This window comes from Gadus morhua, chromosome 17, assembly GCF_902167405.1.
Source record: "Gadus morhua chromosome 17, gadMor3.0, whole genome shotgun sequence".
NCBI lineage: Eukaryota > Metazoa > Chordata > Actinopteri > Gadiformes > Gadidae > Gadus > Gadus morhua.
This window is the reverse complement of record NC_044064.1, coordinates 2,839,712-2,863,759: the sequence shown is the minus strand read 5'-3', so window position 1 is coordinate 2,863,759 and position 24,048 is coordinate 2,839,712. Positions and strand designations below refer to the sequence as shown.

Sequence of the window (24,048 nt, the reverse complement as noted above, 5' to 3'; positions counted from 1 at the left end):
CAGTCATCTAAATTTGGGACTTCTTGATGTTGAAGTGACTATCAAAAATGCAGCGTTGTATAAAAAAATTGAAAAAAGGCTGCTTACATGTTTAAAAAAATAATTGTTCAGTTTTGTGCAAAGCGAAACCAATAGATAACCCTCGGTAACAAAAGTCTGGACATGCACATCTTCCCAAATAGCAAGAGATGTATGTCGGCACAACTTACAACCTTCTGACAACCCTTAGCTGAAAAATAAAATGCAATTGAATTAGAAGACAAAATTCAAAATGTCGGCCAGAGCCCACAAGAAGTCAACCAACCACTGCGTAAGCTTGTCAAAGCTACAAAAGACACCCATAAAAATCCACCAATGGGATCAGCAGTGTGGTGTCACATGACCCGAGGGGAAAAATGGCTTTAAATTCAACAACTCTCAAACTCCATGTCACACGGCAAAAATTAGCCAATCAGGGTCCTCGCCGGCCTCAACTGTATGCCTTCCCCCAAACCCTGAAGAAAAAAGTCAAAAAAGTAAAATAGTCTCCAAACCCAAGAAAAGTAAGAAAAATAGGTGAAAGAGAAAAAAAGCACCGTAGAAACTTTATCAAAAAAGTAGTTGTTTGGGCTTTTTTGTAGAAGGTACAGAAGAGGAAAGCAAATAGAGGAAATTAAAAAAAAATAGTTTGCAAAGATAGAAATAACTCTTTGGGAGAAAAAAAGGCATAGAAAAGGCAGTATTGTCTTCAGCATGCCTGCGTGCTTCCACGGCAATCTGCGCATACTTTAGGAGCTGAATAAGAGCAGCTAAGGGGAAAAAAGGCTTGGTTGTTTTAGTTGGACAAAAAGAGGGACACATGATTCGCTATGGCCGAAAAGAAAACAAAAATGAACGGATAAAAAAAGAAAATTGTTTAAAAATAATTGTCATTGGATATGCTTATTTGAGCCATGGCAAGCATATCACAAGTGAGCCAAGTGGGGCCTGGAAAACCAGGAGACAAAGGAGTAAAATAAAGCATAGACGTACAGAAATGGAAGAGTCAACGAAACAGGACCAAAGAAAAAAAGATCTTAATGAACGAAATGGGATTTGGAATCGGTAAACGGGGGACAAAATGGAGGGTGATTCGAATGAATGGATGGGTTGACAGCAAGAATGAATTCGTTTTATTTTCATTCTGTGAACGTCAGTTCAGCACTCTTACCTCTTATTGGTGTACCACCTGGGTGGATAATATGAATGCAAATAAGATTAGAAAGAAGAAGCATTAGTACGAGAAGATAGAGGCTTGGGGGGCTTTGGAAGAAGAATCAAATTAGATTTAACAGGGTACGTAAATAAAGGTTCTGAGGGAGAGTGAGAGAGGGAAGAGTGAGAGTGAGAAAGAGAAAGAGAAAGAGAAAGAGAGAGAGAGAGAGAGAGTTTCTGTACTCTAGTGGTAAAGAAAAGGCAGGAGTCATCATAGGAAAACCATAGGTTAGAGAGAGGAACTTTTGAACACACTGAAGTGCCACAGGCTTGGGGCCAATGTCGGTAGCGACAATGACTTCTGAGGACCAAGTGAGGCCCATCTATTACAAAGGAAAGACTTTGTGGATTTGGCATGTAGGAAACAAGAGTGGGAGCTGCGGCTCCTGGTATGCTTTGGCTCTGCTAGGCCCTGAGCTACGGAGAATCTGGACACAGCCTAACGTAACACAAACAGGTGTGAAGAGAGTAAGTGGATAAGTGGGTCAGTGAGTGAGTGGCAGACACGTGAGACATGTTAAACATTAATCATTGTTATTTTTGTGCTAAACTTTTTGTGCCTAATGTAAAATTATCTGTCCTAGAAGTGCCTCTGCTGGTAGTGAGACCAGTCGTGGTGGGTAGGGTAAGCTTGTGTGTCCCTGCCACCTCTGTGAGTTGGCTACTGTAACTGTTAGTAAAATGCATGCCATGCATTTTAATAGTTGTTGGTAACATGAACATTAGTGGGGGTGATGTGTGCTTCAGAACTAAGCACTTACCAAAGGATTCTGTAGATTTAAAAATACAGAGAAGAAGAAAGACAGCATAAGAATGTGATTATAGCTCTTAGGTTTTTAGTTAACAAGGTTTGTTTTTAAAGCATCAACGCTACGCGAATCGAAAGTCCCACATTTTTAAATCAAAGGGTTAATTCTACACAGTTCTGTTGAAAACAAGGGAAGGAGGGTTAACACGAAGAAGACCCGACAAGGACAGCTGTGAAGTTTGGGAGGACAGGTGGTCAAACATAGAAGAGTTACGTTTTACTGTGAATCAAATGTGTTTCCAGCTGCATTATAAGAAAAGATATTATGTATTGAATGATTCAGGGGACTACTTTTTAGATTAAGTTGCTGCATACTAATTAAAAAAAGCTCTACGGCACGTAAAGCAGAAATTCCTCATAATTCAAAGTTTCAAGGTTGTAGTATGTAATGAAAAGTGGAGTCTTGTGCCTTAAATGTTAATTCCTTGTTGACCTCACACAACACAAGTGTGACTTTAGAAGCTAGGAAATGTTTCACATTCAGATTCTGATGTAAAAATCTCCTTCGAAAAATTGACAAAAGATGAAAATCACAGACATTTTGTGCAAATATGTGATAGTCTTAGTGCTTGGCAACTGCTTTCCTAGTTAATTCTTTCCTCTTTTTTGCATATTTTGCAAGTTCTGAGTGAGTAAAAACAATGAAAGAAGTGATGACGAGAATGGAACCCACAGCAAAAAACAAACTGCTCAGAGGCAGTGGAAATCATATCAACATAAAAAGGCCAACCCCAACACATCCTTCTAAGTAAAATATAAGAGTTACAGCAGTGAGAAATGAAGACGCAAATATAGAAGCAGAACATTTACAAGAAGGGACAAGTTCGACAGGGCCACGACAACACTGGAAGACAAGGGGTAGGAAGGGGAGATACACAACACACACACACACACACACACACACACACACACACACACACACACACACACACACACACACCAGGACCCACACACCGGGACGGACGCACACACACACACACACACACAGATAGTCGAAGAGAGGACTCAATGCCATTACCTACAGAAACCAAAACCAAACTGTGCAAGTTAAACAACAAGAAGAAGGACACAGTGGGAACTAAAGCAGTAGAAGAATAATCAAGGAGAAAAAACAGCAACCCAAAAATATACACACAAAAGAAAAAAAAACAACCCAAAGCAAAAGTCCCAGTGTTGGGATTTCCCAGAGTACTCGGAGGGTGCTAGCCATGAGGGCAGCGTTGGGGGGGAGGGGGGCGGGGAGGGGTGGAGTCGACCTACCCGATCGGAGCTGTTTAATGCGGCCGTTGTTGTTGGTGGTGTTGACGGGCAGGAAGTCCTTAAACCAGGAGATGTCGGGGTCCGGGTTGCCGCTGGCCGCGCAGAGCATGGTGGCGGTGCGCGTGCGCTCCACCACCTTCAACTGGGGGCCCATGTCTATGGTGGGGAACCCCGCAGGCAGCTGGTCCTCTGGGGGCACAAGGAGGGAGGGGGACAGGGGTCAACACGGAGCAGTAAGATCGACTGCATTCATACGGCGCTTTTCTAACCACTGGCCACTCAAAGCGCTTTACGATGTTGCCTCACATTCACCCGTTCATGGACACATTCACACACCGACGGCGGTGTCACCCATGCAGGGCGACAGCCAGCTCGCCGGGAGGACTAAGGGGTTGGTGCCTTGCTCAGGGACACTGCGACGCTTGGAGGAGCCGGGGATCGAACCAGCAATCTTCTGGTTACCAAAAATCAAGTTGAAGTTGGATGATTTGCTCCATCGACCAATTCAAATGAGTTGTAGATATTAGAACTGTAAAAACAAACTATAAGTAAGCCGACGTCGGTTTACTTGCAGTACTTCATGGGGACTCACTACTGCATCCTTTTATGTTTAAAACTCAGCTGGCTGCTTTGCATGAATTTCTTCACCCCGGTTCACCGTATAAACAGAGTTAAGCATTTTCAATCTAAAGAAGGATAATTAGCTTGTATCTCACTCTGGCATTTTATTGCAGCAAAACAAGACAATATAAAAGTAATAATACCTGATTTTCACCTTGCTGAATGCAATGTGTGATTTGTGTTCTGAGCTGATTATGCAAACTCAATTCAAAATACAGAAATATCTCCATCTGTATAGCAGTATTACATTGCTACAAAGCCCGATTCAGGTAACTGCTAATTAGATTCCTATCAAACCTCTACATTTAAACTTGGTTGCCCTATGGTTAACTAGCAGCTTATGCTTCTGTCCTGAACAGCTTTTACATTTGTGGGCAGTCACTTTGTTCATGAAATTTTCATGAGGACACATCGGTTTGAAAAGATCATTCAGATCCTGCGCAGAGCCAAATGACAACAGTGGCCCCCTTCCAATAACGCTTTTGGGTATCTGGCAGGAGAATCTCCTCCAAAGATGTTTCAAACCCTATTACAACAGGGTGAACTTTCAAACTTCTTTTGTACTTTAGTAATTTAGTGTGCCGGCCAACTGCCATGGGCCATTATTGATTCACTTTTTCAATTTACAGCATGCCTCAAATGCATTGCGTTCAATTTTGTTCTTTGAATTGCAATGAGATGTTTTGAATAAAAAGAAAACGTCTGCAGGCCTATTTTTTTTCTTCTTACGATATCAGTGGTGTTTCTCGACAGAACCCTGCAATGATTTAACATGATGTGTAATGTGAAGCAGCATCGTATCCGCTGGTGAGGTTTTCTCAGACCTTTGTAGGCCCCAAGAGTACCACTTGAAATGTATAATTGCATGCAGAGCAAGGGAAACATTACAACAGTCGTTTATGGGGGTTGTTTGTTTTAAATTGAAGCCGATAACTCTCTGGGAAACTGCTGCTTTGGTTGTGATGCATAGATATAAAGTATATACAGTGTTCATGGCCCACTGATATGGCTCACATCTCTACCCACAATGCCATAGGATTGTGAGGGGGAGGGGGGTTAGACAATTTTATTCATTTCCCTTGCATCCACAGCATCAATAACAGTAGAAATGTAATTTTCCATTATCATTTAATCTCAATAATGACAGATTGCCTATGTTGTCGTGATGACTAGAAAGAAACGGACATTAAAAAATCCAGATAATTTAACTTTCGTGGTCAAATGACAAGAGCTCCTTCACAAAACAGAAAACATTCCCAAACGGCGATAACATTTTTCAGCATGCCTGAAAAATGGAGTTAACATTTTTCGCAGATTTATTTTAAACTAAAAATAACTACAAAAGAGCCATTCAATAATAGTAATGAATGAAATGGCCACTGAAAAGGGGAAATCCAGGGACAGGAAGTGGAAACGATTGAACATTACGCAGTAGCTTCCTTCGGTCTCCTCAAGGTCAAACAAGACGATTACTTAAATTGAAACTGAAACTGATCAAACACAATAGCCGCAAGCACACTTAAATGAACCATGGCACATTAAGAACATTGATTGAGGCTATATAGTGACATTAACAAAACAATAAAAACACATTTTGCCAAATAAGATATTCTCGTAAGAGCGGCCTTTTTGAGAAAAGGCTGCCCCACTATGCGTGAAGTACTCATTTATAAACACAGTTTGAACTACTCAAATCGACTGTGATCAGGTACGATCAAGGTGTTTTCAGTACAACCTTCTTCTTTCCATTTGAAGGGGGTCCAAGATGCATACCCCACTTGTGTTTTAAAAAAAAAAAATGCTTGCCCACAACTGTCATTTTTAAATGATTTGTTTTCCCCGGCCCTGAGTGCAATTAAATACCACCCTCTCCACTTGACACGACGTCATGGCAACAGAGATTCACCATCGACCTTTCCTCACCAGCATCGCGATCAGATGCAATCCGCACTACCAATGACTAACATAAAGGGTTAACCTTATAAAACACATCTTCACGTTATTCTCGCTACGTCAGAGCGTGTCACATTCGGATTACTTAATAATTGTACAAAAATGTAACACATTTGCCGACTTCAGCGCTGGTCAAACACTCAGCATAATGGGAGCTGCTGCAGCACTTTTCTAACGAGCAAGCAAAAAATAAATCGGTCTCCCTAATGGACGTTTAATTTGAAATGCTGCCATGTATATTGTACAGTTTGTTTTTTAATGTTGACTATTGACAAACGGATATCATGGCGGACATGGCAAATTGTAAATTGAAGGAGGGGGGATATGCAGTGCAAACAGTTGTCAAGGACCTTGTTTTGAACTTGATGTTAAATGATCAGCAACGAGCAGGCGAGGCTGTTAACAACACACTCAAGGGTGGAACTCTGAAATGTTTGGTGAATAAGTTGTGTTCATTGTTGATCGATGGCTTATTTTGTTGGTGGGATTTATAGGCCTGATCTAAGCCAGGTTTTTGCTTAACACATGTATACAATCCGGTAAAACCACAACTGGTTTGTGTAAATACATACATTAAACTCTTGTTATTCCACACCATTGAAAGCTGCAATCTCAAGGACAACCCTAGACAAGCGTCCAGAGTGTTCCAGAGTCTATCTCTCTCTCTCTCTCTCTCTCTCTCTCTCTCTCTCTCTCTCTCTCTCTCTCTCTCTCTCTCTCTCTCTCTCTCTCTCTCTCTCTCTCTCTCTCTCTCTCTCTCTCTCTCTCTCTCTCTCTCTCTCTCTCTCTCTCTCTCTCTCTCTCTCTATATATATATATAAATTCAACAATGGATCTACACACTAAATGAGATGGAAGGGGAAGTGAGGCTGGAGTCACCTTCTTTAGAAGTGCTGAGCGCTGGTGCTTGATATAAAAGGACCCCCAATGACAATTTGCACACATTAACTACTGCCAGCCTATCAGGACTTATGGGAATGTGGTGCCAAGTATGGGACGAGTATAAAAAGGACATTGGCTCAAGAAAATCCCTGAGTGGGCACATTTTTGTACAAGACGTAGGAGTGCTGGACACGGCCTGCAACCCATTAGGAGATTATCTCTATTGATTTCATAAGGCATCGACACGCAGAGCCAAAACTAATGATTTGCAGTCCAAATCATATACTAAATGCACTACAGACAACATCACGTCATTTTTGAAAGTGGAATGAGATTGCTGTGACTCGTGCACATATATATATATATATGTAGAGAGGCCTATGTATTATTATTAATAAGATAAATATTACGATGCCGGATATCTGCCGCAGTGTCTCCGATCCAGCGCGTGTTTCTAAGTGTCGGGTTAGTGTGCGTCATTTATTTATTACTTGAGCTCAGTGACCTGCTAATTTTCTTATCAGTGAACCCTATCTCCTTCAAAGTATGATTGAGTGCAGTGGTATTAGCTTGAGTGACAACCCCAGGTGATATATTCTTCCTGCCACGCCACTAATGAGAAAATCACCCATGACGGCGATTGGGATTCTGGTAGGACATGGCTGGAGAGTCTAAATGTGATTAGTGTTGGCGTGTTCTCCCTGGAATCTTAACAATTTCTTCAACGGCTATTTCTTCCACGTACAAGCTTATTCATCTCAAGTGGGAGTTTTTTTTTTTTTTTTCATTAATTTCCTAATTTATGTAACGTTGTTGATTCCGATTTTTTTTTTTTTTCCACAACACTTTCCACACTGTGGAAAGTGTTTCAGGACAGGACAAGTCGTTTCAAAATTGACCTTAATCATTTTAGACAGAGTGTTTCTCTCTGCTCCAGATTCGCGCTAATGCATTCACTTTTGTTTTGGTTCTGTCGTGCTGGCATGGAAGAGGGAACTGTTAATTGTGCTTTTGTTGTTGCACAAAACAAAATAATGCAAGCAATGGCAGCAGCTCTTGATGAACAAAAGGTGGCCAGCCATTCCTTTTTCTGCCAATTATATGACAGCATCTGTCCCCGTTTTTCCTCTCTTTCTCTCCCCATCTCTCTCTCTCTCTCCCACTCTCTCTCGTTCAGATTGTCTGTTCTACTCTGCCCATTTGTTTGTCACCCGTTGAGGGAACAAGTCCTCAGTGATATTTATAATGTACATATTTATTTTCACTGCAGCATGCCTGGCGGCACTGAAGTTTCGATATAATTCTCTCGTTGTTGTACATCTTTATTTGCGCCTGTTTGCGCGTCAATTGTGTGCGTGTGTGTGTGTGCGTGCGTGTGAATGTGTTTGGGGTTTCCACACATTTGTGTCAAGAACATAAATGTTTATCGACTACCTTGGAGAGGACTTTGCAGATGTGGCAATTTACTTTTTTATATTTAACGATAGCTGCTTGTGTGAGCAACACTGGAGGTTATATAAAAACACACACACAGACGCACACACCGATGCAGTCCACACACTGCTGTTAAAACGTGGGACCTTGCACTGGTGTCAATCATGCAACCTGATATAGTGACTTGCACTTAGTTTTTTTTCCGCCAGACATTACCTGTCCGTTTGAGCACTGCCTCAGGTGAAATAATTGGAATTCATGCAATTGGGGGAAAGGGTTGACCTTTGACATTAGAAGGATGACATGTCTACTCTGTAGACTGCCGTATGGACAAGGGGACGGTAGAGAGTGGGGGGAGCTCAAAAACATTTTTCTGATAAAGGGGAATCTCAAAGATGAATTCAAATAAATGTATGTTAAGTCACTATTTATCGCCAAATGTGGTAAAACATATAGTGTATGGTATGCATATGCGATATATTGTTTCACTTTCTTATGACGAATGTACTTAATGTACGTCCCTTTGGATAAAAGCGTCTGCTAAATGCCCTTGATGTAAATGTATATGCCTTAAAAATTCCTCAATGGTCTCCGCTTTAGATAATGAACGACAAACGCAATACTCTCCTCTATATGTGCAGCATTGGGCCTCCTTTGAACCAAGATACTGGTGTGATGGCGTGTGACTTGTGTGTAGGAGAGGGGGAGGAGGGGGGGGTTAAAACTGTTTATGCGTGTTTATCTGAAAGATTAATAGGCAGAGCTAGGAATAAGCATTGAACATACAAAAAGAAAATCGAATTGGGTTAATGTATATTTTGGGTATTTTACTTAAGCCTATTAACATCTCATCCCACGCACATTAGTATGCACACATTACGGGGGATTTGCAGGGTAATAACGGCTCCATTTGGAGTAATAGAGTTTAAAGAGGAGATTGTACCCTTTCAAACACAAACCGCCCGTGAGTCAACACAATAAGTTGGCACCTCCGAAACAAGGCTGTAAAAGGTGGCAGTGTGGGTGGTGCCAAACACAAGCACACCGCAATGTTTGGATTGACACCAGCGCAATCCAAGGGGTCGAAATAGCGTTTGCATAATTATATCATAGAGTTTTAATCAATCATTAGAGAGTATATTTTGCTATGGGGAATTACCACAAACGCAGTGTTGAATGTCTCCCTGCTGGAGGACGAATAGGGGAGGAGGAAGATTAGAAAGAGGAAGGTGGAGGATTGATGTGACAAAGAGTCAGAAAAGTAAAGGATAAATAAGTGTGAGCCTCTCTTAACCTTACCTCCGCGACGATCTGTCTCCATGAAGAATAGCATACTCTACCCCCCATTTCCCTGTACTGATTGTTTCTTCCATAAATCCCGCTTTGAGGGTGTAATTAATGGAACGGCGCTTATTTGCCATTAAAAAAACGTCGACTAATGCCGTAGATTGTGAGAAAAACCATTGTCAAGCATTCAATTAATCATCGGTGGGCCTTTCTCTGTGTTTTCCCCCCACAAGCTCCTTCACAGATGGTCGCTCGCTGGCATTGCTCATTTGCAATGACATTGATATTTTCGAACCCCACAATCATTACCCTAATTTGAAATGTACAGTATGTACAAAAAATATGATGAATGTAAAGATTAAAGATCAATATATTTTAAATAGCTCTGCAGCTCTGACTTGCACTATTTTTAAGTGCCACTGTGAAATATTTAGACTTTTCTACGATGTTGGGGGGAGGAGGGGGGTGGGGGGGGCTGAAATGTATAAATGAATAGTGAGATAAAAAGGATACACACAAATGATACAAGCCGTTAATTAAAAATAGTGGCTCATGCCTAAAACATAACATACAACTTAAATGGCAACTTAAATGGCTAGTACCACTTAATGCACTTTCAAATATGTGGCGCCTTCAATAAACACACTTGGTGGGGGGATTCACATTAAGGAATGAGTTGCAGTATAAAACTCTGTTTACCCAGAGAGATGTAGGACCCATAACTACAGACACTTCTACTACCTAAAGGAGCAGTATGTCCTGTGCTCCTTTAAGTGCATATGTAGCGCCTAGCTTAACATCCAAACCCCCTCCAACATGTGCCGATCCCCTCGCCGCCACCTCCCCCAAACACTGATAACAATGAACGCTGGGAGGAGGAAGTCATGAGACGATGAATTATCGGACACTGGGGAGCCATGGCACCGGACGACCAGTCCACATTAAACTGACCCGGCTGTGTTTCCGTCAGCACCACAACCCCCCCCCCCCCGACCCAGACCCTGACCCACCCGACGGAGGGGGAGGGGGGAGGGGGGGGGGGGGGGGGTTGGGGTGGGATGGGAGGGGTAGGGGGGGTGGGATGGGAGGGGTCGCACCATCCACTTTGGGCGAGAGACGGCGCTACTCTCTCTACTATGTTGACGCACGCCATTCATAATAACCATGAACCCGCCCCCCCACCCCCACCCCCCCCACACACACACAAACAAATACATGCACACACACAGGAACACACATGCACAGACCATATTCTTTGCAAAGAGAAAAGAGAGGGAAAATGAATGAAAGCCTGAGTATCTGCCTGGCCTCCGGGGCTGGTGTTAAAATGGACGGCTAAAGAGGGAGAAGAAAGGGAGAGATGAGGCAGGATGGGAGGAGGGGGCAGGTTGAGGGGGGGGGGGGGGGGGGTTGTCTACTGGCCTGACTGGGCAAGTCTCAAGGCAGGCAGGTCGCCTCCCTCCACCCCCCACCCCCCCTTAACCCATTGAGGACATGATGCACAACAGCTTTAGCTTTATTATACTCAGAGGGAATGTTGGGTCGAGGTACAGAGAGAGAGAGAGAGAAGGAGAGAGAGAGACCGAGGGAGGGAGGGAGGGAGGGGGGGAGAGAGAGAGAGAGAGACAGACAGAGAGACAGAGAGACAGAGAGACAGAGACAAAGACAAAGACAGAGAGAAAGAGAAAGACAAAGACAGAGAGAAAGAGAAAGAGAGAGAGAGAGAGAGAGAGAGAGCGGACGAGAGATAAAGAGAGAGAACAAGAGCGAACGAGAGCGAAAACGAGCAAGATGGCGTGCCACAATCACTTCCCATACGCCCCGTGTCTCCCCGCCCAGAACACCGATGTCTTCCATCGGTGCTCCTGACAGCGTTCTGATGTTCTCCCACAACTCCTGCACGGGGCACGCCCCCCCTCCCCCGACACCCGCACCGTATCCATTCGCCTGCTGCTGGAAAATTACTTAACAATCGCTTCGGTAGTGAAATGATTCCTCGATTTGTCTTCTTTCTACGTCCCGTCCCTGCCCGCCTCTCACACACACACACACAGACACACACACACAGACACACACACACACACAGACACACACACACACACAGACACACACAGACACATGCATCCTTTCTATCCTCCTTTAGTCTCCCCGTGCATCGCCTCTTTGCATATTCCATTTGCTGCTTGTTACCTTGAGCGATGATTCCATTTACTTTGAGGAACAGTCGCTCGTTAATTTGTGGTCGAAGAAAAAAGAAAAAAAATAGGTCTGGAGAGACGAATGAAAAAAAAAAATGATGTAGATGAAAAAAGGGAAAAATGCATATAATTACAACAGTGATGTGTCCTTATCGTTTACTGTTCTCTGGTGTTATTGTTTGAGGTGCGGGGCGCAGAATGCTTTGACAAACCCCCTCAAGCGCTGAGTCAGACACCGCGCTAAGATAAGTATCAACATGTCAATATGTCCTGCCTTTTCTCCGCGAGTGGTTCCCCTTAAAAATATGTATGGATAAAATACAAAATTAATCCATCAACCCACATCTGGACTGCTGAAGCGAGTTGAGCATGGAGAGTGATTATAAACAACTAGCAATGTGCCCACTGTGGCCCACCCCACACAAACACACTCGCGCACACACACCTCATTACACCGCCCATCTATTCACCTATCGCCTAAAAGCATTGAGTGAACCCACTGTGGGAAAAGTACTTAATCTGAGCGCTTTTGGGTTTCAATCCATCCCTACGCATGTTTGACCTGTTGGGATTCGCCTGCGAGGGCTGTTCTCAACGTGACTCCATAGAAGGGCTGCCATTGTGGATTCAAGGCTCCCTTTTGAAATGGGACAGGCAGCACATTCATCATTAGTTCATCCCTAAGCCCCAGGATACGTACAAGATCAGACTACTCCTGCGTTCATGATCACACACACACATTTATGATCACACACACTTACGCATTCATGATCCCACACACTTAACAGACACAATCATAATCACATACACTAACACGTTCATGATCACCCACACTAACACATTCATTATCTCACACATTCATAATCACTAACACACAGACAAACACACACACACACACACACATTCATGAACACGCAGACAAACACACCCCCATAGAGATATAATATCCAAATCCGTTGTAATCATAATAAACATGAGGTGGTTCAATTGAGGTGACGCCTTTGCAACCTTTTCCTTAGCAACTGGCAATACTTTAGCTACGTGTCATTATTGAGCAGCTATGGGTAAGACATCTTGCTTAAGGTTGACGGGGGTAGACTGCAGACATCACAGTAGATATGAAGGTATTATTGGAGTAAAACAAGAACATTGGATGTTTTTCTAGCACAAACACAAGGCAATAACTACAACTGCTTGAATCTGCCGCTACAAGCCTCTAATGCGTTTTTTTTTTGCTCACAAATGTCAAGCTCCACACACCATATCGCTCCACACACCATATCGCTCCACACACCATATCGCTCCACACACCATATCGCTCCACACACCATATCGCTCCACACACCATATCGCAGTGAAATGTGGAGCAGAAATTACCTGTGCACCTGTAGAGCTAAGGGCGGGGAGTATGGGGGCTGTGAGATCAAGGGATGGTTTCCAGCAGGTAGAAACACATACATCAATATGCCAAACTTTAAATATATATTGCTTTGGACTGGGCAAACCCTGCGCTGTTGGTCAGAATTTGCATCAATAGTCCATACTGCCTTACTTTGACAATGCAAGCATCTTTATCTCCAAATACGGATGTCAATGATGTACAAGCTAACAAAAGGTACAAGGAGAACTATCTATTTTAAAAACACAATCCCAAAAACACAATTATATTTTTCTGACTAGTATTTGATTTACATAGTAGATGCTTAAGTAAATCAAATTCTAGTCAGACTTATATAATATATAACCTGTAACCTTAACCTGTGAAAACGTGTTTTCATAGGTCAAGTTTACAGGTTAGGGATACATGTGTCAGAAGGATTGTCTGAAGAACACTCATCTACTCTGAGAAGGTTCTCGTACTCCCGAGGATCGTATTCCCCTCCGGGCCGCGCCCTCCGTCCCTTCAGAAGTGACAGGGCTAGAGTAGGCCCCTCGGCCAGCGGTCGGCGTCGCCGCCGCCTGACGGGAATAGTTTAGCGTGTTATTGAAGCGCCGTCGTGTTGACTTTGAACAAGTGAGTTTCCCCCGTCCTCCCGTTCGTCCCCCATCGCGGTCATAAACCATCTAATGATGCATCGGGAGCCGTCGGTGCTGGATGACGCGTGCCGGCATATAGATAAATCATTACTGACTCCCACAACCAACAAAAAAAAACTCCCGGCAGATATGACTTTTTATTTTTTTCCCATTTTCAGTTCCAGTCGGGAGGGTTGTTTAGTTTTAATTAGCGGCTACCCTTTGCAGGGTTTGAGGAGTTTCTCCAGAGCATCATTAGAGACATTAGGGATGACTGTGAAGGGCCCGATTCATCTGGTAGAAAATGACTTTTGGGCCAGGCCGAGATCAAAGACTGTCTCCTTCTTTCCCTCTCCCCCTGTCTCCCTCTCGCCCTCTCTCTCTCCTTATGTCTCTCTCTCTCTCTCTCTCTCTCTCTCTCTCTCTCTCGCCCTCTCTCGCCCTCTCTCGCCCTCTCTCTCCCTCTCTCTCTCTCTCTCTCTCCCTCTCCCTCTCCCTCCCTCTCTGCAACTCAGTGCTCATTTCAGGAGTGTGTTTCTCTGACATAGTAATTCATGTAGAAAAAGCATTAGTCCTGCTAGGTCAAACTACAGCAACTCCATAATTGATGATTAAATTATCTGAGTGCGAAAACTATTCTGTTTTACTGAAGGTTATATACATCTGTAAGCATAAGAGTGTGTAGAGAACTACAAAGATATCAATAATTGCAAGAGGAAATATGAATAAGCCATAAAATCATGTGAAGGTAATTTCTTTGAATTCCCACATTGGCCTCACATTCCCGGAGGTGAGGTTACTGGTAACCAGCCCTGAGCTGGGGAAAATTACAACCGAAAAAAATCCAAACCGCTAACCACCTAATTACCTCGCCATTAATGAGGTCCAAGGTCTCTATATTCATAACGGCACCAAGCGTAATGCGGAGAGCAGAATCCCTGAATCGTATAATGATGAATATACTGGGCTTTGTTTACATCTGTGAAATCACCTTGGCAACATGGACTCGCTCTGCCTTATCCATCATGTTCAAGCGGTAATCCCGATCCTTTCGTGGCCTAGGCAGATGTTTTCACATTTCCTATCAGAGCGGTAAGCCTCACATCCATCTTGTTAGTCTGATCTTTCTTTCTTTCTTTATTTCTTTATTCCTTACAACACATACAAGGGGTGCCGTGCAAATGCTAATTCCTCGCGATTCACACGATTAATTAGGTGCGGAATTTAACTTGTTTATTCATTTAGTTGGGCGGTTTTGTTGAAAAAGTTTTTTGTGACAGGTTTTTGTTCGATGGGTAATTTAATTAATATTTAATCTAATTACAAAACATGTGCATTGTTTCCTTTTACATAATTGCCTTCATTGACTATTTCATAGCACTTATCAATTCAAAGTGACACAAAGGGTCATAATCTCATTGGCAGATGTATAAATAATAATCAGTGGTTGTAAAAAGGTTAAAGTCCCACCACATTCTAGCTAAGCCACAAAGGGGAACGCCAAAGACCCTCTGAATGGAGAAATAACCTCAAATCCAATTCATTCTACTAAAAAATAAAAGTCTTCCGTGACAAACCGGGTGCCGTCATCCATGTCGAGTGCAGAAGAATTGGACGCGAGCACTTTAACTGCCTTTTGCAAACCACTGAGCTCAAACCCCATAATCTAACAATGGCCACCTGCCTTGTCCCCCAGTGCACCACATTGACATTCCCAGCCAGCTAACACAGCACTTTTATACATTATTTATATACACACACACAATCAGTTATTTCACAAGGAACCAGGGTGTATTAAAACAAGACCGTCTTTTATAGCGTGCTTGTTTCTACGGACGACCGGCCCAGACTATCTGGAGGACGTCGCGGTTCAAGACGTGACGTACGGCGGCACCTTGGGGCCGTGCGGGGGCCACGACGTTCATAAACACGATTCACAACAACGCTTGGTAATTATCTCTGACCCACTGGTGCCCGGCCCTTCAGCGTCCGCGTCGAGCTTCAGCTCCGGGACAAAGAGGCTGCGCCGACGCCGTTACCGTGCCAACGGTGTTCCCATTCCCGCCAGGAGGTTGGGGGACCGCGCTTGACTCGCTTCCACCCTGCTAAAACTGGATCTCCCCTGTTTTTTCCGACCGCTCTGCCGAGACGTACGGATGATGGGCATCGATTCGCATCGCTCGTCGAGGAGTGTGGGGGGAACGGCGGATCACAGAAATAATGACAGTAGGCCGATGAGACGATGATGTGATGGTGGTTTAACTCCGTCACGGAGGAACCATGAGCCTCAAACAGCATTACAATGCCTTCAAAAAATGTGAAACATGTATGGCTAAAACACATCATTTATCGGTTTCCACGTATTGGATCCTATCTGTGACATGGCTAATATCACGTTACAATTCAGTTTCATCCTTCCGTAATGACCTGCAAAGGCCCCATGTTCATGACTTAAAGACACACATGTTTCAGGACATGTCATATATATAGAACTGTACGTAATCAGCGACGTACGTACACATCTATAGAGAGACAGACTGCTACTGCTCATTGACTGGTAGGCTGGATTTAACTCTGAACATCATTACGCGTGGCGCTTTGCCCATCATGCAAATGGCTTCTCTGAGCCTGGGAAGAAGTTCATTACTAATGGCGCTTCCCATCAAGTTGGAGTCCATCCGAATGCTAATATGCCTGAGTACTTTTGGATTTGTCACCTCTCCTCGTAGCATGGCAATTACTACAATGTGCTTTTCCCTTCATGGAATTAAGCATCTCACACCCAGCCTACGGCCGGCTTCCCCCTTAGCAGATGCTTTGCCGTTCACGGCTACAGTCCATTGGAGTGCAAATGGTACAAAATTAACACTTAAATGTGTATTAGGTAAAAAGGGGTTTAACGTGACATTATCTCTTTATGGCTTTCCATATCCATCCATCCATCTACTGCACATGTGTGCATACTTAGTAGGCATAGTCTCGTATCTAAAAATATTATTTTGTATTATTTTGTGATGTCTCCAACGTCATAGATATCATAATATACCATCAGGAAGTTTAAATATCTGGCTTACAGGATTAATTTATCGCCCAGTGCAAGAAATCTATAGCATTTCAATGTTGCCTTGTAAACGCCATGCAGACGGAGAATGGAGGCGTACACACACTGTGGTCTGTCGAAGCACCGTAAACAGGGTCAGAAACGGGGTCAGCCACACTGTGCTCTGACAGCCTAACACTTAGATCAATACAGGACAGGGACAAGCAGTTGCCTAAACGATACACAAATACATGGAAGGCAACAGTTGGTAGAGGAGGATTATAGAATACATTATACAGACAAAACCTGCTAACCAGCGGAGAAGATTAAACTCAGGAGGGGGGGGGGGGGGGGGGCAGAGTGGGAGAGAGAGGGTGATACACACACACACACACACACACACACACACACACACACACACACACACACACACACACACACACACACACACACACACACACACACACAGAGGGTTCGGGTTCGGATCCATATAGAGGAGTGCTAGATTTTCCTGTCGGTTGGCCCCTGGACACAATCTGAAGGGGCCCAATTGTGGGCCCCCTGGGAGATATAAGGAAGAAGAGGATGGTGTTGTCGCAGAGCCAGCTCTTCCTCTATAGGAGGGAAACTCCCCACTCAATAGTAACTCATTTGGCGTGTTGTGTAATTGTGGTGCATAATAGATTGCAAGCTATTCAGACTGCCCAAGGCCCTCTTTTTGTGTGTGTTTGTGTGTTTGTGTGTGTGTGTGTGTGTGTGTGTGTGTGTGTGTGTGTGTGTGTGTGTGTGTGTGTGTGTGTGTGTGTGTGTTAAAAGCCATTTTCGCTTCTCACCACCAACCGAGTCGTGTTTTAGAGAGATAGTAGGCAGCGGTTATTTTTTTCTGTTCCAGGGGGCCTGCCACATTCTGCATCTGTGTGTAATCAAGACCAACTCAACGGCTCTTTAGGCGCTTCCTTTGTGAAAGGAGCTCATTAACAGAGCGTAGCCACCGACCGACTTTGCTGCATGTCAGCTGACTTCCAATGCGAGTAAACAAATTAGCTGACCTTTTTCCTCGGCTGTGTTACACACAGACACACGCGCACGCTCGGAGCACGCCCAGGACTTGCTTTGACAGCCACGTGTCCCGGGAGAAAATAAAAGGTATGTGAAAGGCAACGACGACAACCTGTGACTAGGAGACCATTAAAGTGAAACACAGGCAGGTGTGTGTTTATCTTAATGGAACCTGCCGCACTATTTTCCACATGGTCAACTTCATATCAGAGCTCAAGTGGTGAGATGCGAAGCACTGACTGATTTGAATAAAATTGCTCTGTTGTTCCTTCTTCTTCTTTTTCTACTCCTTTGTACTTTATTGCACTACCACTCGCAAGAAATGGATGCCTATTTGCATAATTTAACCGCCATCTTAATTATCGTGTCATAAATCGGTATGCAGAAGACTTAATTCACTTAGAAATGGAAACTTATTTGGGTAAATCGCTAATGGAGTAAATCTTATCATGTTAGCATACGCAACCTAAGTGCAGCCAGTGTCCCTAATTAGGTTTGACTATGAGGCGCATACAAAATGAAACTAAAAAGGAGAGAGGGAGGGGCAGAGAGTTAAAAAGAGAAAGGGAGAGAGAGAGAGAGAGAGAGAGAGAGAGAGAGAGAGAGAGAGAGAGAGAGAGAGAGAGAGAGAGAGAGAGAGAGAGAGAGAAGCAGACAAAGAGATAAATTGACAGAGTGCGAGAGAAAGAGAAACAGAGAATGGGACAGAGTGCGAGAGAGAGAGAGAGACAGAGAAACAGACACAGAGTAAGGGAAAGACCGCAAGAGACACAGAGAAACAGAGGGAGGAAGAGAGACAGAGGAAGGGAGCTAGCGAGAGAGACAGACAGAAACAGTGGGAGGAAGAGAGAAACAGCGAAAGGGACAGTGCGAGACAGCAAGCCATAGTCCAAGAGAGAGAGAGCCAGCGTGAAACAAGTAAACACAGCTCTCCACCTCGATGGCCCGCTGGCCAAAACCTCGCTTAGCGTCTGCAGCTAGGCTACCTGCTAAAGCGTGTGAGAGAAGGTGTGCCGTTCATTACCCGGGCCATGTTTTGTGCCATGGGAAGGAACTTACCCCGTAAGACGGTGAGCCGGGTGGTGGCGCTGGCCTCCCCCACACTGTTGGAGGCCACGCACTCGTAGATGGCCTCGTCCCTGGGGGTGCGCAGCGGCTGAATTCTGAGCACGGAGCCGGAGCCGTCGTCGAACTCGATCACCTGCATGTGCGACAGACGAGATATGTTAAAGGCGTTTTTTTTTTCCAGCACGGACGAACGACGGACTTCGGACAGGACAGGATGAGACGCACACAGACGCGGACACACACACACACACACACACACACACACGGAAAGACAGTTTGGCTTAACAACACTGATGGGGACTGACACAAAGTAGTGCTTTGGTTTATTAGCCTGACGGATGTGGTTAAACATAGATATAGGTGTTAAGTTGTGGACAATGTCGGGGTTAGGTACACAGGGCTTTGAGTGGCTTAAAGGTGAGTATTATGGAACATTTAGTGGCTCATATATATTTTTATGTGGCAATATTAATGCTTTAGTCTTAAAGGTGCTATTTTTCTTAAGTCTTAGGTCCTGTGTGACAATATGATCTGAACAAATATGTAAGATATATATTATACATAAGAAATATAATATATTGTATTGCAGTCTGTGCATTGATATGGCAAAGCCAAAGCAAACTTTAAGACTGGGAAAGAGTTCTGAACAGAATGTTTTTCACCAGGATACAAAATAGATTGCGGCTTGCTTTCAAGAAAATTGCCCACTCTTAAAGTTCACGTTCTATCCTTTTTTAGATAATGCAGCAAATGGAACAGAATCGATGGAACAGACACAAGCACAAACACTCAGAAACGTGGCCTGCTGTAACGCTGGAGCACGGAAATGTCCGGTAACATGGAGTGATATCGTGTGTCACGAGAGACAGGACCAAGACTATTGGACAGACGACAACAGAGAATGCTCACAAACAGGTGTCTGTTGTAGCTTGGACAGCTATCTTTTGCATGCTACATGTCGTATACTCACTGGTTTTTAGAAAGCTCTGTGTCGTAATTCAATGTCTTTCTTTTAAGCATTTCAAGGCACATTTCAATTCAAGGACCCCTGAAGACCTCTGCATCATGCATACCCACACCCCCTCCCTCCCTCCCCCCCTCTCCCTCTCCCTCTCTCTCTCTCTCTCTCTCTCTCTCTCTCTCTCTCTCTCTCTCTCTCTCTCTCAAACACACACAGAGGCCTTCCATTTCACAATGTATAAATATAATATATCAGCATCTATTTAGAAGACACTGTACTTCAACATTTCATGAGCCAAGCTGTGTTTGGCATTCAAGCCAATGGCAAGGAATGAAAAAAAACACCAAAAACAAAACCCCCCCCGAAAAAACATATTAACATCTACGGTGAATTTGCGAGAGCAAAACGAACAGGGGGGAAGTTGCGTCGAGTCATATTTTTTAATAGCGCATAGCCTTTCCGTTGTGAGATGAGGCGGAAACTCAGGTATCAATGGGCATGAGGGGCCGACCATCTGCCGGGCGCTGTGAGGGCGCCCGGCACGGGGCGGGGAAATACTGCCCGTGTCAGCATTCAGCGTGTGGAGTCAGGCGGACGGAACCAACCCTGATCAGATTAGATTTTATGCCGAGAGAGAGACAACGAGCAGGGCCTCCGAGCTCTGGGTTTGAATGTGTCCCCCGCGTAGATTGCGTAGGACTTTGTGACGGTCCGATGGAGGGGTTGAAATCTCATCAGTGTTGTTGCTATGAAGATGGATAGGGTGGGGGGGGGATGGGGGCAGGGTGATGAACGCACACGTGCAGCAGAGCAGAAATCTACCCTTGAGCAAGGCACTGGACCTGCAGCATGTAGGACCCTGCCTCGACACACTCTCAATTTGTATAAGGCTAGCTAATGCAGTGGTGGGATGCTAATGTGGCTATCTGGGTCACACCGCAGTTTGTTACTTGTTGCTAAACCCCTTCTCCCTCCATTACTTACTTTCTTTTCATTATTATGTTCGTATTCATCAGATCATTTTTTGTCCCAGGGTTCGTTAAAGCTATGCTAGGCAATTTAGGGGAACCAGCCAGAGTAAGCTAGCTTCTGAAAGTATCCAACCGAAAAGGTCCCTCCAGGCCTTCCCTCTGAAGCTGCTCCCGCTGAACACGTGACTAGCGCGCTAGCCTTAGCATCAGGTCTGCTTAGCCTTGTGGAAGACTCCTGTCATGCGCCATGCGTGCAGAAGCAGAGTGCACACAGACAGGCAGGCCGTACGATCGTTTAATTCAAACCGAATTTAATTATTACAGACCGGCTACACCCACAGATAGAGGATGTTAAAATATCATCAGAGCATTTAATTAATTAATTTAAGAAATAAAAAAAATGATTGCTGATTGAATTTCAGCAAATATATTTGCCAAAATTTGCTGAAACAAACCATAACTTTGAAAGCAAAACATTCATGTTCTAAAACTGCCTGACCCAAGTTGATTACCAGGACTCTGCTATTGTGCGGAAGTAGGGGGAAGGCAAGCAGGAGAAAGGGAGTCCAGTCTGTGGATGTATGGCAGTGTGGAGCACGGTGCACGGCCACAAGCGGTGCAGGGGAGGGGGGGCATGCTAATTTTGTCGAGCATTTTACATCAGAACAATAGACCTAATACCTCAAATCTCTGGTTGCTGACTTTCTTCCCCTTCTTGTTCCACACGATCTTGGGTCGTGGGTCGCCTGTGGCTTGGCATATGAAGGAGGCCACGCCCCCTTGCACGCCCGTTTGGTCATTGGGGGTTCTGAGGAACTTTGGTGGTGCTGAGAGAGAGAGAGAGAGAGAGAAGGGAATAAAACAAAATCACAGAGTTAGAGAGAATTGTAAACATCACAAGTCGTGGATGCAATTTCTCTTCACTTATCGAGGCCCACAGTCTGGGAAGCAGGAGAGGTTTCAGTGTGTGTGTGTGTCTACTGCCTCTGCTGAGAGTCTTTGGTGCTGAGGTCATCCAGGTTTGCCGTTTGGACGGCAATGGGAAAACGATGAGCATTAACTGCAATCAGGAGTAAATTAACTTTGGACGGTTTTGTACAGAGCCGTTTTATCACTGCACTCGCTTCAGCACTCCTGAATCTCTATCGGGCGCTGGTTCTCCACTTGCTTTCAGATGCCATTGTGGACTCACATGGCCCTGTGATATTAATGTGTATGGAGGGGCGTGGCGCCGGCTAAAAATGTAACAAAGCAACCCCATCCACACCAGGGATATCAAACAAAAACGGTGAAATCCAATGGAGCAAAAGTTCACCATGTGGAAATGTAACAAAGTGCAGGCGTCAACGTAAAGTCATTGCCTGCCTGTGATGTTTTGTTCAAATGCGTTTGACTGACTTGGGATCAGAAGGCACAGAACCCACCGCTCATCAGAAGGATGTATTCGCCCTCAAGAGCTCTAACGGCGCTTTAAGGAGCTTTGAATCACGTCGTTATGGCGACGATCCAGGACGCGATCATTGCAATGGCAGAAAAAGAGGGTGCAAGGGACAAGGACGGCCAGCTGACTCAGATACAGCAGATACCCCCCATGTTAAATCTAGCACTGTCAATTTACTTCGGCAGGATATGGAGCATCGTGAGACAATCTTCCTCGGATCAATCACTTGAGCCGGCCGTTAGTGGCCCACACTCGCACGAGGACACCCACCTCATCGACGTGCGTGCGTGCGTGCGTGTGTCTGTGTGTACGTGTCTGTGTGTCGGTGTGTCTGTGTGTCGGTGTGTGTGAATGTGGGTCTGGGTGCGTGTCTGTGTGTGTGTGTGTGTGTGTGTGTGTGTGTGTGTGTGTGTGTGTGTGTGTGTGTGTGTGTGTGTGTGTGTGTCTGTGTGTGTGCGTGTATGTGTGTGTGTGTCTATGCGTGTGTCTGTATGTGTGTGTGTCTGTGTGTGTGTGTGTGTGTGTGTGAGTGCGTGTGTGTCTGTGTGTTTGTGTTTGGGTGTGTGTGTGTGCGTGTGTGTGTGTGTGTGTGCGTTTATGTGTGTGTGTGTGTGTGTGTGCGTTTATGTGTGTGTGTGTGTGTGCGTTTATGTGTGTGTGTGTGTGTGTGTGTGTGTGTGTGTGTGTGTGTGCGTTTATGTGTGTGTGTGTGTGTGTGTGTGTGTGTGTGTGTGTGTGTGTGTGTGTGTGTGTGTGGTTCCAGACTGTGCTGTGGCCCAGCAGCACGGCAGAGAGCGGTAGGGGACAGATTAACCTGCAGGGTTTGTGGAGAGGTGACACAAGATATGTGGTCCGCAATCAAAAGGGCGGACAGATAAACAGGCCAACAGCTGGGCCTCTGCCGGGCAAATGAGTCTGGGAAATCACCGAGCACCCCACGGTATGCTCACAGACACACACGCGCACGCACAACCACATGGAGTACACACACACAGGGACGCACGCACACACGGTACACACAGAACGCAACACGAGAAAGCTGACAGGTGTGCAACAGTGCCCACACGGGGTAATATGCGTACCGCACAAAGAAAGGAAAAAAAAAGGTATAGAAGAAAGGAAAAGGAACAGAAAAGAGCCATTATATCTGCATTTGGACCGTATCTCATTGACTTGGCTGAGGAAAATGGCACAAATTGGAACCCTGCCAAGAGGGGACTGATGGGTAATTGAAATGCCATTGGGGACTGTTGTTTTCTCTCTCCCTACCCGTCCTCTCTCCCTCTCTCTCCCCTCTCCCTCCCTCCGTTCGTCTCTCCCCCACCGCGGGGCCATTTATCCATTATGTACTCGGTGTGCCGTCTTACGGCGCTGGTGATAGACTGCTATGACAGGTATGGGAGATCACCGGGGGTGTGGGGGGGTGGGGTGTGGGGGGGGGAGGGAGATGGGAGCTGGGGGAGAGGGATGGGTGGAGGCGGCTGTGGGGCGAAGGCAGGCTCACAACAGGGAGTGATTGAGGCGTGACATGATGATAATGGTGTTTTCACAGACACGCCGACTGATATCCCCCCCCCCCACACACACACACACACACACACACACACACACACACACACACACACACACACACACACACACACACACACACATTGGTGAGTGACTGTGTCTGTGGTTGCATGTTGAAGACGGCTGCTTATTTTGTGTTTTCTCGTCTATAAACAATTGACACATTGCTCTCTTATGCGCCATTAGGGGTGTACTTCCTTCAGGCCATTTGTTTATGAGGCGCTACATCGTGTTTTTTTGGGGGGGG

At 45.0% G+C, this 24,048-nt stretch overlaps 1 protein-coding gene across 42 annotated transcripts in view; it reads right to left on the bottom strand.

Annotated features, from left to right (window-relative positions):
* LOC115529744 (receptor-type tyrosine-protein phosphatase delta) overlaps positions 1-24,048 on the bottom strand; it is a 370,859-nt gene that overhangs the window by 48,525 nt on the left and 298,286 nt on the right. For 20 of the 42 annotated variants that reach the window (XM_030338732.1, XM_030338746.1, XM_030338737.1 and 17 more), the window contains 5 exons: positions 21,470-21,618; positions 18,851-18,992; positions 3,302-3,490; positions 1,995-2,003; positions 1,190-1,207 (listed from right to left, as the gene is read on the bottom strand). In XM_030338732.1, coding sequence (XP_030194592.1) covers positions 1,190-1,207; positions 1,995-2,003; positions 3,302-3,490; positions 18,851-18,992; positions 21,470-21,618 — 507 coding nt within the window. The remainder of the gene's footprint in view (positions 1-1,189; positions 1,208-1,994; positions 2,004-3,301; positions 3,491-18,850; positions 18,993-21,469; positions 21,619-24,048) is intronic. The other 22 variants (XM_030338744.1, XM_030338777.1, XM_030338748.1 and 19 more) reach the window with 3 other exon arrangements.